The sequence below is a fragment of the Sus scrofa genome, chromosome 7, assembly GCF_000003025.6.
Source record: "Sus scrofa isolate TJ Tabasco breed Duroc chromosome 7, Sscrofa11.1, whole genome shotgun sequence".
Lineage (NCBI taxonomy): Eukaryota > Metazoa > Chordata > Mammalia > Artiodactyla > Suidae > Sus > Sus scrofa.
The window spans coordinates 110,315,221-110,336,851 of record NC_010449.5 but is presented as its reverse complement, the minus strand read 5'-3'; the positions used below and the strand labels follow the sequence as shown (position 1 = coordinate 110,336,851).

General features: G+C 37.7%; 1 protein-coding gene across 5 annotated transcripts in view; it reads right to left on the bottom strand.

Moving 5' to 3' along the window:
* The window catches only part of SPATA7 (spermatogenesis associated 7), a 58,957-nt gene that overhangs the window by 31,519 nt on the left and 5,807 nt on the right, over positions 1 to 21,631 (bottom strand). For 3 of the 5 annotated variants that reach the window (XM_013978347.2, XM_021098001.1, NM_001177908.1), the window contains 2 exon segments: positions 20,759 to 20,854; positions 15,762 to 15,809 (listed from right to left, as the gene is read on the bottom strand). In XM_013978347.2, coding sequence (XP_013833801.1) covers positions 15,762 to 15,809; positions 20,759 to 20,854 — 144 coding nt within the window. 5 annotated transcript variants of the gene reach the window in all.

Below are 21,631 nucleotides of genomic sequence, written 5' to 3'. Positions count from 1 at the left end.
TTTTTGGTATTGAGTGGTAGGAGGTGTTTATAAATTTTGGAGATTAATCCCTTGTCAGTTGATTCATTTGCAAAGATTTTCTCCCAGAATATGGGTTGTCTTTTTGTTTTGTTTAGGGTTTCCTTTGCTGTGCAGAAACTTTTAAGTTTAATCAGGTCCCATTTGTTTATTTTTGTTTTTACTGTCATTACTCTAAGAGGTGGCGCCACTCTGAGAAGATGTTGCTGTCGTTTATGTCAGAGAGTGTTTGGCCTATGTTTTCCTCTAGGAGTTTGATAGTGTCTGGTGTTACATCTAGGTCTTTAATCCATTTGGAGTTTATTTTTGTGTATGGTGTTAGGGAGTGTTCTGATTTCAGGGAGTGTTCTGATTTCATTCTTTTCCATGTGGCTGTCCAGTTTTCCTGGCACCACTTATTGAACATGCTGTCTCTTCTCCATTGTATATCCTTGCCTCCTTTGTCATAGGTTAGTTGACTGTAGGTGCGTGGGTTTAATTCTGGGCTTTCTATCCTGTTCTACTGATCTATATCTCTATCTTTGTGCCAGCACCATATGGTTTTCATGACTGTTGCTTTGTAGTATAGTTTGAAGCCAGGGAGCCTGATGCCTCCAGCTACATTTTTCTTTTTCAGGATGTCTTCGGCTATTCTGGGTCTTTTGTGCTTCCAAACAAACTTTAAAATATTTGGTAATTTGATAGGGATTGTATTGAATCTGTACCTTGGGTAGTACAGTCGTTTTAATAATATTAACTCTTCCAATCCAAGAGCACGGTATGTCTTTCCATCTATTTGTGTCATCTTTGATTTCTTTCATCGGTGTCTTATAGTTTTCAGAGTATAGGTCTTTTGTCTCTTTAGGTAGGTATACTCCTAGGTGTTTTATTTTTTTGGATGCCATGGTAAATGGAATTGCTTCCCTAATTTCTCTTTCTGATCTTTCATTGTTAGTATATAGAAATTGCAGTTGATTTCTGCGTATTAACTTTGTATCCTGTGACTTTGCCAAATTCAGTGACGAGCTCTAACAGTTTTCTAGTAGTCTTTAGTATTGTCTAGTATAGTATCATGTCATCTGCAAATAGTGATAGTTTTACTTCTTCCTTTCCAATCTGGATTCCTTTCACTTCTTTTATTTCTGATTGCTATGGCTAGGACTTCCAAAACTATGCTGAATAGTAGTGGCAAGAGTGGACATCCTTGTCTTGTTCTTGATCTCAGCAGGAATTCTTTCAGCTTTTCACCATTGAAAATGATATTAGCTATGGGTTTGTCATATGTGGCCTTTATTATGTTGAGGTAGGTTCTCTCTGCCCACTTTCTGAAGGGTTTTTATCAGAAACGGTTTTGGATTTTGTCAAAGGGTTTTTCTGCATCTATTGAGAGGCTCATACGGTTTTTATTCTTCAGTTTGTTAATGTGGTGAATCACACTGTTTGATTTGCGGATACTGAAGAATCTTTGCACCTCTAATATAAATCCCACTTGATCATGATGTACAATCCTTTTAATATATTCTTGGATTCAGCTTGCTAGTATTTTGTTGAGGATTTTTGCATCTGTTCATCAGTGAAACTGGCCTGTAATTTTTTTGTGGTATCTTTGTCTGGCTTTGGTATCAGAGTGATGGTGGCCTCATAGAATGAGTTTAGGAGTGTCCTTTCCTCCGCAATTTTTTGGAATAGTTTCAGAAGGATAGGTGTTAGCTCTCCTCTAAATATTTGAGAGAATTCGACTGTAAAGCCATCTGGTCCTGGATTTTGTTTGTTGGAAATTTTTTAATCACAGTTTCAATTTCAGTACTTTTGATTGGTCTGTTCATCTTTTCTATTTTGTCTTGGTTTAGTCTTGGAAGATTGTACTTTTCTAAGAATTTGTCCATTTCTTCTGGGTTTTCCGTTTTATTGGTGTATGGTTGCATATAGTAGTCTCTTACGATCCTTTGTATTTCTGTGATGTCCGTTGTTACTTCTCCATTTTCATTTCTAATTTTATTGATTTGAGTCCTCTCTTTTTTCTTGATAAGTCTGGCTAAGGGTTTATCAATTTTGTTGATCTTTTCACAGAACCAGCTTTTAGTTTCATTGATCTTTTCTATGGTTTTCTTCTTTTCTGTCTCATTGATTTCTGCTCTGATCTTTATGATTTCTTTCCTTCTACTAACTAGCTCTTGTCCTTCTCTCTCCAGCTGCTTTAGATGTAAAGTTAGGTTGTTTGTCAATCAATTGATAGAGACAAAATGTGTTATCCATACAATGAAATACTATTTAACAATTAATAAATACTAAGTTTACAGCAGATATGACTCTAAAAAATATTATGCAGTGAAAAGTCTAATGCAAAAGAAAATAAATGATTCTATTTATATAAATGTCCACAAAGGAAAGGGTACAAAGAAAGCAGATTAATGGCTTCCGAGGCTAGTACTGAGATGAGAAAACAGCTGTAAAGCTACCATTTGACCATTTAGTGATGACTGCACAATCTTATAAACTTAGTAAAAATCAGTGAATTTTATGGTATGAAAAAATATTCATCAATAAAACTACTATAAAAAGTAAAGGCTTGGAGTTCCAATTGTGGCTCGGTGGGTTAAAAATTCTACTAGTATCCGTGAGGATGCAAGGTGATCCCTGGCTTTGCTCAGTGGGTTAAGGATCCAGCATTGCCACAAATTGCATCAGAAGTCACAGATGCAGCTTGGATCTAGTGTTGCTGTGGCTGTAGTGTAGGCCAGCAACTGCAGCTCCAATTTGACCCCTAGCCCAGGAACTTTCATATGACATAGGTGCAGCCCCAAAACAAGCAAACGAACAAACACAAAAAGGGTAAAGCTTTTCTGTGAGTTCCCTGGTGGCCCAATGGTTAAAGGATCCAGCATCATCACTGCTGTGGTGTGGGTTGATCCTTGGCCCAGGGAATTTCTGTATTCATGGGTATGCACCTCCTCCTCAAAAAACGGAAAGCCTGTCTAATGCATTAGAATACAGAATTATTTAAACAAGTAAACAAAGTATATAGAGATATTCTAGTTTAAAGACTGAAATTATCAAGTCAGTTGTCTGCTATGACAAGAGTGTATCTTTTTTTTTTTTTTTTTTTTTTTTTTTTTGTCTTTTTGCCATTTCTTGTGCTGTTCTCACAGCATATGGAGGTTCCCAGGCTAGGGGTCGAATCGGAGCCATAGCCACTGGCCTACACCAGAGCCACAGCACTGCGGGATCCGAGCTGCGTTTGCAACCTACACCACAGCTCACAGCAATGCCAGATCCTTAACCCACTGAGCAAGGCCAGGGATCAAACCCACAACCTCATGGTTCCTGGTCAGATTTGCTAACCACTGAGCCACGACAGGAACTCCTGACAAGAGAATATCTTATAAAAACAGAGATGATTCAAAATTAGAGATTTATTTATCTATGTATTTATTTATTTATTTGGCTGTCCCACAGCATATGGAATTCCTGGGCCAGAGATCAGATATGGGCCACAGTTATGACCTATGCCACAGCTGCAACAATGCCACTGTGCTGCAAAAAGGATTGAACCTCCTCCTGGCATTGCAGAGATGCTGCCAATCCTGTTTTGCCACAGCAGAAACTCTAGAGATTTATTATTATTACTATTTTTTCCTTTTTGACTGCCATACAGCATGTGGAGTTCCTGGGGCAGGGATCAGATCCAAGCCACAGTTATGACCTACAGGGCACACTGGTCCTTTAACTCACTGCGCTGGGCTGAGGAAAGAACCTTCATCTGGCGTTGCAGAGACGAAGCCGATCCCATTATACCACAGCAGGAACTCCAAGATTTATTTTTTTAATATGCCTATAAAGACTGTTTCTAAGTTGGTTCATACTGATTATATGAGCATTAGCTCTGTAACACACGAAGTAGTGATTATTAATTGCATTTCAGTTTAGTGATTACAATTTGGCAATTCTTCTAGCCATCACAACTTTCATTTACATGGCCAAAAAGAAAAATACCTGTCTCAACTGACTGAAAGTAGAAAATATTGGAGTCCCCGTCGTAGCTCAGTGGTTAGCAAATCTGACTAGGAACCATGAGGTTGTGGGTTCGATCCCTGGCCTTGCTCAATGGGTTAAGGATCCAGCATTGCTGTGAGCTGGGGTGTAGGTCACAGATGCAGCTCATATCCTGAGTTGCTATTGCTGTGGCGTAGGCCGGTAGCTACAGCTCCCACTGGACCTCTAGCCTGGGAACCTCCATATGCTGCTGGTGCAGCCCTAAAAAAAAAATATCATGGGATAAATAAGCACTAGCTAAGTCTAAATTCTAAAAACAAAAAATAAGAGCAATTTAAAAAATACAACCTATATGCTGCCAATTTCTGAATTTTTATCTCCATCCTGGAAACTCTCCTGAACTCCAGACTTTGTATTCCAACTGCCTCCTCAGCATCTCCATTTAGACTCTAATAGGTATTTATTTTGAATTTACAATGATTGAAACTGAACTCTTGATTCACTTGACTCACTTTCTTGGCTAAATATCTTCCTATCACATTCCTCACTTCAGTAAATTATAACTGTTATTTTAGTTGACAGACTCTAAGTGCTGGGAGTCATCTTTGACTCATTCCTTTTTTTCTCTCATATTCTATCTACATCCAATCCATTGGTAAATACTGTTGACACATCTAAAATGTTTCTAGAATCCAGCCATTTCACACTCCCTCTACTACCGGCATTCTGGCCCAAGTCACCATTATTTCTCATCTGTATTACTGTCTCCTAACTAGTCATTTGTTTCTACTACTGCCCCTTACAGACTATTCTCAACTCACCAGTGGGCAAGATGCTTTTAAACTGGTTCTGTCCTCCTCCTCTACTCAAGACCCTCCAATGAGGGGCTGTGGAGAAAAGGGAACCCTCCTGCACTGTTGGTAGGAATGTAAACTGGTACAGCCACTATGGAGAACAGTTTGGAGATAACTTAGAAATCTATACATAGAACTTCCACATGACCCCGCAATCCCACTCTTGGGCATCTATCCGGACAAAACTCTACTTAAAAGAGACACATGCACCCGCATGTTCATTGCAGCACTATTCACAATAGCCAGGACATGGAAACAACCCAAATGTCCATCGACAGATGATTGGATTCGGAAGATGTGGTACATATACACAATGGAATACTATTCAGCCATAAAAAAGAATGACATAATGCCATTTGCAGCAACATGGATGGAACTAGAGAATCTCATACTGAGTGAAATGAGCCGGAAAGACAAAGACAAATACCATATGATATCACTTATAACTGGAATCTAATATCCAGCACAAATGAACATCTCCTCAGAAAAGAAAATCATGGACTTGGAGAAGAGACTTGTGGCTGCCTGATGGGAGGGGGAGGGAGTGGGAGGGATCGGGAGCTTGGGCTTATCAGACACAACTTAGAATAGATTTACAAGGAGATCCTGCTGAATAGCATTGAGAACATTGAGATACTCATGTTGCAACAGAAGAAAGGGTGGGGGAAAAACTGTAATTGTAATGTATACATGTAAGGATAACCTGACCCCCTTGCTGTACAGTGGGAAAATTTAAAAAAATATTAAAAAGACCCTCCAATGGCTTCCAATTTCATTTAGAATGAAAGCCAAAGTGCTTGCAAATGGGCAAGGCCCTACAAGGTGTGTGTGTCTTTGTCCCACCTCTGTGATCTCATCTGCTGTCACTCTTCAGCTGGCTTATTTCACACCAACTATGCAGCTCTTCTTCCTGTTCCCCTGAAGACACTGACCACAGTGTCATATACCAAGGCTTTTGTTCTTGCTGTTTTCTCTGTCTTGATTGCTCTTCCTTCCTTTACTCACTTACTTGCTTCTCCCTTAATTCTTCCAGGTCTCTGCTTACCTTACCAATGAGGCCTTCTTCTCCAAAGTCCCAATCTCCTTATCCTGCTTCATTCTTTTTCACTGCACTTATCACCATCTGACATAGTCCATACTTACTTACTTTCCTTTGTATCTGCTTGATGTTTTTCTCCTTCAACCAGAATGTAAGCTCTATAAAAGCAGGTACTTTGTTCATTTCTTCAGCTCCAGCCCCCTAGACTCTAGCATATAGCACACACCCAATAAATATTTGCTAAATTAATCACTGAATAAACTCTAGTGTACCAAACAAAATATTATGGAAAATGCCTGATTATTTTATTTTTTCAAACTTTTATTTGTTTATTTATTTTTTGGTTTTTTTTTTTTTTGCCTTTTCTAGGGTCGCTTCCCACAGCATATGGAGGTTCCCCAGTTAGGGGTCAAATCGGAGCTGTAGCCACCCGCCTATGCCAGAGCCACAGCTACGTGGGATCTGAGCCGCATCTGCAACCTACACCATAGCTCACGGCAATGCCGGATCCTTAACCCACTGAGCAAGGCCAGGGATCGAACCTGCAACCTCATGGTTCCTAGTCAGATTTAACCACTAAGCCACGACGGGAACTCCACCTGATTATTTTAAATTGGTGAATTTAAACTGGTTCAGTAAGAGAATTAATACATATAGTCAGGCCTTTTAATTATACAAAAAAGAGATAATCTTTTTATGTATCTACTGTTAGGGAAACTGTTCAGTATAAAAATCTATCAAAACTTTCCCATTTGGGAGTTTCCCATTGTGGCTCAGCAGAAACGAACCCAACTGGTATCCATGAGGATGTGGGTTCGATCCCTGGGCCCCCTGAGTGGGTAAGGACCTGGCATTGCTGTGAGATGTGGTGTAGATTGCAGAAGATGTGGCAAAAAACTTTCCCATCTGGATCCTAAAGAGGATTTTCTGACCTAATGTCAATTGGATGAAACCACCTTAATTCACATGATTCAGATTTTTAAAGCCTATAAACATTGAACAAGTTTTGAGCTACAAAAAGGATACTAATACGATACAGAAGAAGAAATATAAAACATAGAAATTAAAAATCTGGAAAGATCCTTAGAGATTATTTAATTATCTTCATTATACAAAGAAGGAGGTAAAGACATAAAATGACCTGCCCATATAACTTGTGTGATATAATGAAACCTGTCTTTAAAAATATATTCTTGGAGTTCCCATCGTGGTTCAGTGGTTACCGAACCCAACTAGGAACCATGAGGTTGTGGGTTCAATCCCTGGCTTTGTTCAGTAGGTTAAGGATCTAGTGTGGCCGTGAGCTGTGGTGCAGATTGCAGAAGTGGCTTGGATACCGAGTTGCTGTGGCTCTGCCATAGGCCGGTGGCTACAGCTCCGATTAGACCCCTAGCCTGGGAACCTCCATATGCTGTGGGTGCACTCCTAGAAAAGACCAAAAAAAAGAAAAAGTGTGTGTGTGTGTGTATATAAACACTGCTCTTGCATAAAATGCCTTTACCCCTCCTATAAAATTATTCCTAGCCCAAGATTTATTAAAAAATACTAGAGCCTATACTAGGGCCTGTTGCAAACATGAAGGCCACAGAATGGGGGAGAATACAAAGGGACAAGCATAGGGACTGATAAAGACACTGTGCTCACTGAGTGACAGGTATGGCAGTTAGCTCAGCTGAAGTCCTATCAAGTTCCACTAAGAAAATATATAAGGAGTTCCCCTGGTGGTGCAGTGGGTTAAGGATCTGACACTGTCATGGCTGTGGTTCAGGTTGCACAGGCTTGATCCTTGGCTCCAGAACTAACTTCTGCATGCAGTGGGCGTGCCCCTCCCCACCCCCCAAAGAAGGAAAATATACAAGGAGAGATGAGTACGAATATACTGCTGTCTGTGATCCTTCCCAGATTGCACGAAAGGGGCATTTCCTTATCTATGCAGTCATTCATTCACTACTTTAGCACTGCCTTAAGTTGGTATTTTTTTAATATAAAAATTCTCAAACTATACATAACAATTTCATTTACACAGTAGCTTAAGAAAACATTAAAGTTTGATTTTCATATAATTACTAATAAGCACAGGCTATGATATCTTTGGCTATTTTAAAGTACATATTTCTTGAACTGAACTCAAAGAGAGATACTCAAAAGGTTTCAAATGGTATCTTTCAGAACATTTTAAAACAGGAATTTCAAATCTGATGGTCTGATTATCACCTTAGTAAAGATTTCTGGATATAGAAATATTTGGTCAAAGGGGAGATATATCATGATTCTGTGGTAATGTATGTCAATGTGGCTTTTCAGACACATATAGTTATGCTATTAGGATACAAACAGTAGATAGTATTTATCTGAAGAAAAGCGCCAGTCATGGTATTTTTAATGACTACTTCACTAATCTTAACAAGCCAAGGGCAATGTGAATCACAGAACTCTAAACTTAAACCTGGGCAAGCCTTTTAGTACTACTCAAATTTTTATATGTAGGAAAAATGAAACCCACAGAAGTTAAATTATCCAAAGTTACATAGTTTAATGGCAGAGCCTGGGCTCAATTCTAAGTTCCTAAACTTAGAAATACACAAGTTTCTTTTATGGATAATTTTCAGAAATTAGTATACGCTTCCTCAAAAAGCAATATGTCAATACACATTAGGATGGCTACTCTCAAAAAAAAAGAAAATAACAGGTGTTGGGGAGGATGAGAAACTGGAACCCTCAAATTGGAAATGTAAGGTAAAAACAGAATTACCCATAATTCCACTTCTGGGTATATACCCAGAAATGCTGAAAGCAGGGACTCAAAGTAGTAGTTATACACCCATGTCTATAGAAGGATTATTTACGACTTCCAAAAGGTGGAAACAACCAACTGTCCATTGACTTATGATATATAAACAAAATATGGCATACAAATACAATGGAATATTACTTAGTTTTAAAAAGTGAGGCGATTCTGACACATGTTACATGGATGGACCTTAAGGACATTATGCTAAGTGATATAAATCTTTCACAAAAGGAAATGCATTGGATGATTCCACTTACATGAGGTACCTAGGGAAGTCAAGCACACAGAGACAAAAATACCACAACGGCTGCAGTGGGTGAGTGGGGGAGTCGCTGTTTCATAGGTGTCAAGTTTCAGTTGTGCAAGATGAAAAGAATTATGGAAATGGATAGTGGTGATGGTTGTACTACAATATGAAGTACTGAATGTCACTGAAGAGTAGACGTAAAAATGGTTAAGATGGTACATTTTAGGTTATGTGTAGTTTACCATTTATTTTTGTTTTTAGAAAGGGCAATTTGCATTACCACTAGGAGTCTGTGAACAGGCACCACTTGCAGCCCCAATCACCTCAAGGGCACCACAGAGGAGGGCACTGTGACCAAACACCACCTGTTGGCACTCTCACACCCCTGGGAACACTGGCCCTGCTGCTGCCACTGCTGAATACTCCCAGGCAGTAACCACACAGCTGATTTCTGTCACTTCCCAGGATCTTGCAACTAGAAGCCTGTGCAGCACCTCCCATGTGGGCTAAGTGAGAGGGGGTGCTTCATGCATGGTCTACAAGTGGCAGGGGCAAACCACTGCAGTCATCACTGATTCGAGGTAGTCATGGCCCACCACCACTAGGGGTCCCTGAACAGGTACCACCGGAGCTTCCAGTCACTTCAGAGGAGAGCACTGCAATCGAACTCTAGCTGTTGTTGCTCTCCCTCCCCTGGGAACTCACGCACCCTGCTACTGCTACTGCCAAATGCTCTGGAAGCCTTGTAGATCTGCCTAGAGCTCATTGCCACTTTCCAGGGCCCTGAAACTAGGAGTAGCCTGTGCCACCTTCCTGCAGGTCCTTGCTGCTGTTGAGAGCCCAGTGACCAGGCACTGATTGCTGGCCCCATCCACTGCCTCCTTCTCCATGAAAACACAATGAGCATCCAGGGAATAACAGCCTGCTCACGCCAAAGAAAGAGACAGAAAATATTCAAACTCCCACACCAAAAATAAAGAGTAACCCCCTCAAAAAATACAATGGGGTGCTCTTGCATAGAAGTAACCTTACAAGACTATGGTTTGGCTTCCCTAAACTCACAGGAAAAGAAAAACATAAGCAAGACAAAGAAGCTCAGAAACCAATCCCAGTTAAAGGAACAAGAGAATTTACCTAAAGCAGTCAACAACGAAACAGACCTCTGCAGTCGGACAGACATTGAGTTCAAAAGGGAGACAGTGAAAATACTGAAGGAATTAAGGCTGAATATCAAGGAATTAAGAGAGGATATGAACAGTAATGCAGATTCCTTTAGAAAGGAACTAGAAAATATAAGGAGGAGCCAAGAAAAATGATAAAATTCATTTGCAGAGATGCAAACTGAGCTAAAGGCACTAAAGAGCAGAATGAATAATTCAGAGGAATAAATTAGTGACTTGGAAGATAAAATAATGGAAATCACCCAATTAGGACAGGATACAGAAAACCAAATGAAAAAACATGAAAGCAATATAAGAGATCTATGGGATAATATAAAGCAGGCCAATCTACCAATAATAGGAATTCCAGAAAGAGAAGAAAAAGAAAAGGGATTGAAAATATATTTAAAGAAATTATGTCTGAAAACTTTCCAAATCTAAAGGAAACTGTATCAAGATACAGGAAGCACAGAGGGCCCCAAACAAGTTGAACCCAGATAAGACAACACCAAGACATATTATAATAAAAATGGCAAGAGTTAAAGAGAGGATTCTAAAGGCAGCAAGAGAAAAGCAAAGCATTAATTATAAGGGAACCCCCATAAGGCCATCAGCTGATTTCTCTACAGAAATACTACAGCCCAGAAGGGAGTGGCAAGATATATTTAAAGTGCTGAAAGGAAAAAATCTGCAACCCAGAATACTCTATCCCATAAGAATACCATTTAAAATAGAAGGGGAAATAAAGAATTTCTCCAAGAAACAAAAGCTAAAAGAGTACAGCAATACTAAACCCATGCTAAAAGAAATACTGAAAGGGCTTCTCTAAATTAAAAAAAAAAAAAAAAAGAACAAACAGAATGGAGGAAACCACAACTGAAAAGCAATCACTTAAATAAGCCAGCAGAGACATTATAAAAAAAAAAAAAAAAAAAAAAAAAGACTTCAAAATCATACAATGTGGGGAAGGAAAATAAGAAAATACAGATTCGGAGTTCCCGTCGTGGCGCAGTGGTTAACGAATCCAACTAGGAACCATGAGGTTGCGGGTTCGGTCCCTGCCCTTGCTCAGTGGGTTAACGATCCGGCGTTGCCGTGAGCTGTGGTGTAGGTTGCAGACGTGGCTTGGATCCCGTGTTGCTGTGGCTCTGGCGTAGGCCAGTGGCTACAGCTCCGATTCAACCCCTAGCCTGGGAACCTCCATATGCCGCAGGAGCGGCCCAAGAAATAGCAACAACAACAACAACAACAACAACAAAAAAAAAAAAGACAAAAGACAAAAAAAAAAAAAAAAGAAAATACAGATTCTTTTTTTTATTTTAATGATGTGTTTAAGCCTATATGACTATCAGGCTACAGCCAGCAGATATAGCAAGGGGTTAACATACTTAAAAAAACAGGGCAACCACAAATCAAAACCAAACATTACATTCACAAAAATTGAAAAGTACTCAAGCGTAAAATAAATGGAAATCATCCAACCAAAAAAGAAAGGAAGAAAAGAGAAACATAGAATCAACTGGAAAACAAGGTTTAAAATGGCAATAAATAAACATCTATCAGTTATCACCTTAAATGTCAATGGACTGAATGCTCTAATCAAAAGACAGCATGGCAGATTGGATAAAAAAGCAAAAACCTTCAATCTGCTGTCTACAAGAGACTCACCTTAGGACAAAGGACACATGTGATTAAAAGTGAGGGGATGGGAAAAGATAGTTCATGCCAATGTAAAAGACAGGAAAGAAGGATTTGCAATACTCATATCAAACAAAATAGACTTTAAAATGAAGGTCATAAAGAAAGACAAAGAAGGACACAATTTAATGGTAAAAGGATCCATTCAAGGAGAGGATATTACTAATTGTCAATATATATGCCCCTAATATGGGAGAACCCAGACACCTACAACAAATACTAACATACATAAAAGGAGAAATTGATGGGGATACTTTAAATTGATGGGGAGAATTTAACAGCCCACTCACATCAATGGACAGATCCTCTAGACAAAAAAATCAATAAGACAACAGAGATCCTAAATGACACAAAAGAAAAGGTAGACTTAATTGAAATTTTCAGGACATTACAACCAAAAAAATCAGAATACACATTCCTCTCAAGTGCACATGAAATATTCTCAAGGATTGATCACATACTGGGGCACAAAGCTAACCTCAACAAATAAAGAGTGTAGAAATTGTTTCAAGTATCTTCTCTGACCACAATGGCATAAAACTAGAAATCAACCACAGGAAAAGAAATGAGAAAAAACCAACTACATGGGGACTAAACAACATGCTACTAAAAAACCAACGGGTCACTGAGGAAATCAAAAAGGAAATTAAAAAATACCTTGAGACAAATGATAATGAGGACACAAACACTCAAAATCTATGGGATGCTTCAAAAGCAGTGCTCAGAGGGAAGTTCACAGCAACACAGGCTTTCCTCAAAAAAAGAAGAAAAATATCAAATTGACAACTTAACCCACTACCTAAATGAATTAGAAAAAGAACAAAACCTAAGTCAGCAGAAGGAAGGAAATAATAAAGATTAGAGTAGAAATCAATAAAATAGAGATTCAAAAAACAATAGAAAAAAAATCAATAAAACCAAGAGCTGGTTCTTTGTAAAGGTAAACAAAATTGACAAACTCTGGCCAGACTCACCATGAAGAGGGGAGAAAAAACCCAAATAAACAAAATAAGAAATGAAAAAGGATACTACAGAAATACAAAATACCATGAGAGAATACTATGAACAATTGCATGCCAACAAATTTGACAACCTATAAGAAATGGACGACTTTCTAGAGTCTTACAGCCTGCCAAAACTGAATCAAGAAGAAATAGATCAACTGAACAGACAAATCAGTAGAAATGAAATTGAGTATGTCATAAAAACACTCCCTACAAATAAGAGTCCAGGACCAGATCGCTTCACAGGTGAATTCTACCAAACATACAAAGAGGAACTTATATCCATCTTAATAAACTTTTCAAAAGGTTGAAGAAGAAGCAACACTCCTAAAGACATTCCATGACACTACCATCACCCTAATTCCAAAACCAGACAAAGATGCCACCAAAAAAGAAAACTATCAGCCAATACCTTTGACAAATATAGATGCAAAAACCCTCAACAAAATTTTAGCCAACAGAATCCAACAGCATATAAAAAAGATCATACACCACAACCAGGTGGGATTCATCCCAGGTTCACAAGGATGGTTCAACATACACAAATCAACGTCACACACCACATTAACAAAAGTCAAAAACGACATGATCATCTCAATAGACGCAGAAAAAGCATTTGACAAAGTCCAACATCCATTTATGATAAAAACTCTTACCAAAGTAGGTACAGAGGGAACACACCTTAACATAGTAAAGGTCATTTACAACAACCCACAGCAAATATAATATTCAATGGAGAAAAGCTGAAAGCCTTTCCACTAAAATCTGGAACAAGACAAGGATACCTACTCTCACCACTGTTATTCAACATAGTATTGGAAGTCCTAGCCACAGCAATCAGACAAATGAAAGAAATAAAAGGCATCCGAACAGGAAAAGAAGAGGTGACACAGAAAACCCCAAGGACTCAACCCAAAAACTACTTGGACTGATCAACAAATTCAGCAAAATACCAGGATGTAAGATTAACATTCAGAAATCAGTTGCATTTCTGTACACTAACAATGAAATATTAGAAAAGGAATATAAGAATACAATACTTTTAAAATTGCACCCCCAAAAGATCAAATACCCAGGAATACACCTGACCAAGGAGGTGAAAGAACTATAAAACATTAATCAAGGAAATTAATCAAGGAGATTAAAGAAGATGTAAAGAAACGTAAAGATATTCCACGTTCCTAGATTGGAAAAATTAATATTGTAAAAATGGCCATAATACCCAAAGCAATCTACAGGTTCAATGCAATCCCTATCAAATTACCCATGACAATTTCCACAGAACTAGAACAAACAATCCGAAAATTTTTATGGAACCACAAAAGACCCAGAAGTGCCAAAGCAATCCTGAGAAACAAAAACCAAGCAGGAGGCCTAACTCTCAGACTTCAGGCACTACTACAAAGCCACAGTCATCAAGACAGTGTTGTGGTGGTACCAAAACAGACATACAGACCAATGGAAGAGAAGAGAGAACTCAGAAATAAACCCTGACACCTATGGTCAATTCATCTTTGACAAAGGAGGCAAGAACATAAAATAGGAAAAAGACAGTCTTTTCCGCAAGAATTTCTGGGAAACTTGGACAGCTGCATGCAAATCAATGAAACTAGAAAATACCCTCACACCATGCACAGAAATACACTCAAAATGGCTTAGAGATTTAAATGTAAGACAAGACACCATCAAACTCCTGGAAGAGAACATAGGCAAAACATTCTCTGACATCAACCTTACAAATGTTTTCTCAGGTCAGTCTCCCAAAGCAACAGAAATAAAAGCAGAAATAAATCAATGGGACCTAATCAAACTTACAAGCTTTTGCACAGCAAAGGAAACCATAAAAAGAAACCAAAAAGACAACTTACAGAATGGGAGAAAACAGTTTCAAATGATGCAACTGACAAGGCCTCAATCTCTAAAATATACAAACAACTTATACAACTCAACAACAAAGAAGCCGACAACCCAATGGAAAAAGGGGCAAAAGACCTGAATAGACATTTCTCCAAAGAAGATATACAGATGGCCAAAGAGCACATGAAAAAAATACTCAACATCACTGATTATTAGAGAAATGCAAATCAAAACTACCACAAGATACCACCTCACACCAGTCAGAATGGCCATCATTAATAAGCCCACAAATAACAAATGCTAGAGGGGGTGTGGAGAAAAGGGAACCCTCCTGCTCTGTTGGTGGGAATGTAAGTTGGTATAACCACTATGGAAAACAGTATGGAGGTACCTTAGAAAACTATACATAGAACTATCATATGATCCAGCAATCCCACTCTTGGGCATATATCCAGACCAAACGTTCTTTGAAAAAGACACATGCACCCGTATGTTCATTGCAGCACTATTCACAATACCCAGGAGACAGAAACAACCCAAATGTCCATCGACAGACAACTGGATTAGGAAGATGTGGTACATATACACAATGGAATAGTACTCAGCCATAAAAAAGAACAAAATAATGCCATTTGCAGCAACATGGATGGAACTAGAGACTCCCATACTGAGTAAAGTAAGTCATAAAGAGAAAGACAAATACCATGTGATATCACTTATATCCGGAATCTAATATATGGCACAAATGAACCTTTCCACAGAAAAGAAAATCATGGACTTGGAGAATAGACTCATGATTGCCAAGGGGGAGGGGGAGGGAGTGGGATGGATTGGGAACTTGGGGTTAATAGATGCAGACTATTGCTTTTGGAATGGATTAGCAATGAGATCCTGCTGTGCAGCACAGGAACTATGTCTAGTCACTTATGATGGAGCATGATAATGTGAGAAAAAGGAATGTATACATGTATGTGTAACTGGGTAACCTTGCTGTAGAGTAGAAAACTGACAGAACACTGTAAACTAGCTATAATGAAAAAAAATAAAAATTATTATATATAGGAAAAAAAGTAACTCACCATTACAATAAAAAAAAAAGGAATATGTCAAAAATTACTTACATTTGATGCTGGCACTCATGCTTAGTGGAACTGAGCAGTCTACTGCAGCTGAAAGAGAAAAATCAGTTTTTTAATAATATTCTAAATATTTATAAATGACAACAAATATCAAATATGAATATCACAAAATGTTCCAGAAGTTGCTTGTTTTGATTTTTTATGCTACTTTTAAAGATGAAAAATATCCTTCATAAAAAATACACTGGTTGAGATTAAGAGCTCATTAGATACTGCAGAAAAAAACATTAGTGAACTTGAAAACACAGCAATATAAACTACTCAAAATGAAACAGTAAACACTGGAAAATAAATGCACAGAGCATCACTAACTTAACCTACCTGTATCATGCACTTAACATACTGGTTACTGGAGTCTTAAAACAAGCTTGAAAAAATATAAGAGCAAAATTGGAGCACCTACATTAGCTGATTTCAAGATTTATTGTAATGCTATAGTGATTAAGGCAGTGCAGATATTTTAACAGACATACAGATCAACAGACCTGAAGAGTAAGTCCAGAAACAGACCTTCACACATGGTCAACTGTCTTCCAAAAAGTGCCAAGCCAGTTCCATGAGGAAAGGACAATCACTGGGAATATTTAGATATCCACAGGCAAAAAATTAATCCTTACATCACACCAACAGACCAAAACTAACTCAAAACGGATCACGAACTTAAATGTAGGAGCTATAATTTATACTTCTAGAAGAAAACACATAAGAAAATCTTAATGACCTAAGATTAAGCAAGATTTCTTAAATAGGACATGAAAAGCATAAACTATTAAAAAACCGAAATGCTGAACTTGGTTTCACATGTAACAAAATACTTTAGATGTTTTAATCACTTATAAGATAAACCTCATAAAATATGAACTAAAATGTTAAAACTTTAGCTCTTCAAATGAAAAAAATAAAAAATTTTTTAAAAGCTACTGGTGAAAAACTGGGAAATTCAAAAGAGGTCTGTAGTCAACAGTATTGTATCAATACTAATTTTCTGGTTTTAATTACAGTCATGTAAGGTCTTAATATCAGGGAAAGATGGGTGAAGAGTTTCTGTGAAATTGTGTCCTACTTTTGTAACTTTTCTGTAAATCTAAAATTATTTTGGGAGTTCCCTTTGTGGCACAGTGGAAACAAATCTGACTGGTATCCATGAGGATGTGGGTTCTATCTCTGGCCTGGCTCACTGGGTTTGGGATCCAGCACTGCCCTGAGCTATGGTGTAAGTCGCAGACAAGGCTCAGATCCCACATTGCTGTGGCATAAGCAGCTGCAGCTCCAGTTTGACCCCTAGCCTGGGAACTTCCATATGCCACAGGTGTGGCCCTAAACAAATTAAATAAATAAGTAAAATAATTTCATGGTAAAACTTAAAGAAAATGAAAAGACAAGTCAAAGACTTGAGAAAATGTTTGCAAAATATGTGTCTGACACAGGGTATGTTATTTATAGAAAGAGAACTCTCACAACTTAATACTCAAAGAAGACAATTCATTTTTAGAAATGGGCAAAGGTTTAAATAGATAGGTCACCATAGAAGATACAAAGATAGCAAATAAGCACATGAAAAGTTGCTCAATGAAAAGGCAACCCTTGTGCACATTTGATGGGATTGTAAATTGGTGCATCAGTATGAAGTTTCCTCAAAAAAATAAAAATAGAACTACCCTACGATCCAGCAATTCCACTTCTAGGAATTTACTCAAAGGAAATAAAAACACTAATTCAAAAAGTTTATGTATTCCAGAGTTCACTGCAGCATTACAATAGCCAAGATATGGATGCAATCAAAGTGTCTATTGATAGATGAAGGAATAAAGATATGGTGTGTGTATATATATATATATATACACACACATATATTGTGGAATATTACTCAGCCATTAAAAATAAAACTTTGCCTTTTGCTAAAACATGAATGGATCTAGAGGGTATTATGTGAAATGAAATAAATCGTACAAAGAAAGAAAAAATTTATGATCTCATATGTGGAATCTGAAAAACAAAATGAACAAACAAAATGAAAAGACTCCGATACAGAGAAGAAATGGGTGGTTGCCAGAAAAGAGGGGGCTGGGAATGGGGGCCAAAATAGGTGAAGGAGATTTAAGAGATAGAAACATCCAATTATAAAATGTCATGGATAAGTTACATATGGCATAAGGAATATGGTCAATGACACTGTAATAACTTTATGGGGACAGATCGTTATTAGACTTATCTTGGTTATCATTTCATAATTTATCCAAATGTCAAATCACTACGTAGTTCACCTGAAACTGACAAAATATTGTACGGCAACTATATTTCAATTAAAAAAAGGAAGGAGTTCCTGCTGTGGCACAGTGGGTTAAGAATCCAACTGCAGCAGCTCGGGTCCCTGTGGAGGTGGAGGTTTGATCTTCAGCCTGGCACAGTGGGTTAAAGGATCCAGTGTTGCTACAGCTGTGGCATAGGTTACAACTGTGGCTCAGGTTAAATTCCCAGCCCAGAAACTTCCGTATGCCGCGGGTGTGACCATAAATTAAAAAAAAAAAAAAAAAGTGCTCGCCATTATTAGGCATTAGGGAAATACAAAAAGTAAAACCCTATGAGATACCATTACATATCCACTAGAATGCCTAAAAAAGGACCGCCAACAGGAAGGTTTGGTGGGGATGTGGAAGTGACGGAAATGCAAAATGACAGTCATTCTGAAAAAGTTTGGCAGTTTCTTATAAGGGTTAAACATACCCTTACCGTATTACCCCACAATTCCACTTTTAGTAAATAAACTTATCCAAGTGAAATGGAAACATATGTTCAAAGATTCTATGTGAACGTTTATAGCAGCTTTATCTTTTTTTTTTTTTTTTTTAAACGGCTGCATCTGCAGCATATGGATGTTCCTAGGCTAGGGGTTGAATCAGAGCTGGAGCTGCCAGCCTATGCTACAGCTTGTGGCAACACTGGATCCTTAACACACTGAGTGAGGCCAGTGATCAAACTCGCATCCTCATGGATAACACGTTGGGTTCTTAACCCAATAACGCATAATAAGAACTCCCAGTAGCTTTATTCTTAATAGTATTGAGTCAATACAATCCAAATGTCCACCAACTGGTGAATTGATAGACTGTGGTTTATTTATTAACTGGAATAGTAATTATAATAAAAAGGAAGAAATACTGAACATGGATTAGTTTCAAAAGTGTTAACTAACTGAAAGAAGCCAGACCCAAAATATGTATTTTGTAATTAATTTATATGAAATTCTAGAAAAAGCGAAACTATAGGGATAGAAGGGAGATGAGTGGTTGCCAGGAACTGGGGGGAAAAGAGTGATTACAAAGGACTAAAGAGAACTTTTGGGGATGAGGAAAATGTTCTATACCAGGAGTGAACATTTTCTGTAAAGGAACAGATAGTAAATTCTTTAGGCTTTTCCTCTATCACAACTAATCGACTCTGCTTTTTTTTATTTTTTAATTGTTATTTTCCCAGAAAAGAGAATCATGGACTTGGAGAACCCTGCCTTTTAATGAAAAAGCCACCACAGAGGATGTTTCTGCTGTGGCACAGTGGGTTAATGATCTGGCCTGTCTATGTGGCACTGCCAGTTTGATCCCGAGCATAGCAGAGTAGGTTAAGGATCCAACATTGCTGCAGCTGTGGTGAAGGTTACAGATGTGGCTTTGATTCGATCCCTGGCCCAGGGAACTTCCATATGCCGCAAAAAGCCACCACAGACAATATGCAAAAGAATGATGTGACTGTGTTTATTTATGAACAAAATTTCAATTTTCGTGTGAATTCACTTTACAAAAATACTGTTCTTCCGACTTTTTTCCAACCATTTAAAAATATTCTGGAGTTCCCGTCGCGGCTCAGTGGTTAACGAATCCGACTAGGAATGATGAGGTTGCAGGTTCGATCCCTGGCCTTGCTCAGTGGGTTAAGGATCCGGTGTTGCTGTCAGCTGTGGTATAGGTTGCAGACACAGCTCGGATCCCATGTTTCTGTGGCTCTGGCGTAGGCTTGGCAGCTACAGCTCCAATTAGACCCCTAGCCTGGGAACCTCCATATACCATGGGTGTAGCCCTAGAAAAAGGCAAAAAGACAAAATAAATAAATAAATAAATAAATAAATAAAATAAAATAAAAAATAAATAAAAATATTCTCAGTACAGGAGCTGTAAAAAAACAGGTGGCAGGAGGATTTGGCCGGCAAGCTATAGTTAGCTGATCCCTTTTTTATAGCCTGATTGTAGTGGTTATCATAAAAATGTATATGTTTTTCAAAATATTCAACTGTACACTTAAAATTAGGACATTTTATTGTATATAAGTGACATCTCAATAAAGCTGACAAAAAAGAAAAGACTGTAGTTACCATCTTCTTTTCTTTGTGAAAATTCTTCAGATTTGAAAACAAAAGAGCAGATTATAAACTTTTTGCTATATTATGATCAGTATCTAACCACAAAAATATACTAGGGGAGTTCCCATTGTGCTCAGTGGTAATGAATCCTATTAGTATCCATGAGGATGTGGGTTTGATCCCTGGCCTCGCTCAATGGGTTAAGGATCTGGTGATGCCATGCACTGTGGTGTAGTTGCAGACGTGACTCAGGTTCCATGTGGCTGTGGCCAGCAGGTGTAGCTCTGTTTCGACCCTTAGCCTGCTAACTTCCATATGCTGCAAGTGTGGACCTAAAAAGCAAAAAGAAGAAGAAGAAAACAAAACAAAACAAAAATATATACACAGACACTAGGAATAACGGGAAATTAAATAATAGGCATTATACAGATTTCAAATACAGTTAATAATGGCATTCTGAATTTGTAGGTATATAGATGTAGAAGTCAGTAGTTGATATCTCACTGCATCAAACACAAACCCATTTATATATAATGTATTCATTTTTGCTACATATTTACATTAATTAGAAGTGAAACTGAAAAGGGTTTAAATTGGGTACAGAAAGTTAATATTTGCACATTTTTACCTTTGGCTGAAAGGATTTTATTATAGTGAACAGCCATGTGATTCTTGACCAGGTGGAGGGTACTTAGTCTGAGAGAGGAGGAGTCAGTGCAAAAAGCTAAAAATTAAAACATATTTAATTAAATATTTAAAATTAAAATAAAAATCATCACGAGAGTAAACAAATTACTGACTACTAAGTTCATTTTTATAAAAACTGTTCTGAAATTTAACCATGGACACACTGACATTGTATCTGTGATGCTGAATATGTCCCCACTGTAATCTTGCACTGATAACTGATGAGCTACTGACTACTTTGGGTTCAAACCTTTCTAAGAAAGTTTTACAAGCCTGAGAGTCTTGCAAAGAGATTCTGGAATATAATCAACCATTACATTTAACAAAGCTGCTTCTTATCAACAGCTCTCTGTCTCCTAACTAAAAAGGTTTACCTACTTGCCTGATGATGAAATAATGTAGCCATTGTTAACACCTGAAAACATGGGGAGTTTGGGAAATCAAGCAAATCCCACACTCCAAAACTGTAGGCAAAGATTCTATTTTGAGATGCAAACTTCTAATTTTTACACCTGAAAACAAGACCTACAAATCAATTTACTGGCCTTTTTTTTTTTTTTTTTTTGAAGTATTAGGACTATTTTAAGAACAATCACAAAGAAATTCAATGACATTAAACTTCTTGACTTTAGATGTTAAAAAAAATCTTAGGATTAAGCATGTATATAAAAGTATAAATGTAGGTATAATTTCTTTAAATATTAAAAAGTTTCTGAGAAGTAATACATGCATGTGGTTAAAAAAAAAAGAATCAAACAACTAAAACAGCATGTAGAGACTGGAAAATTATGAATTTCCTGCCATGACTCCCAGT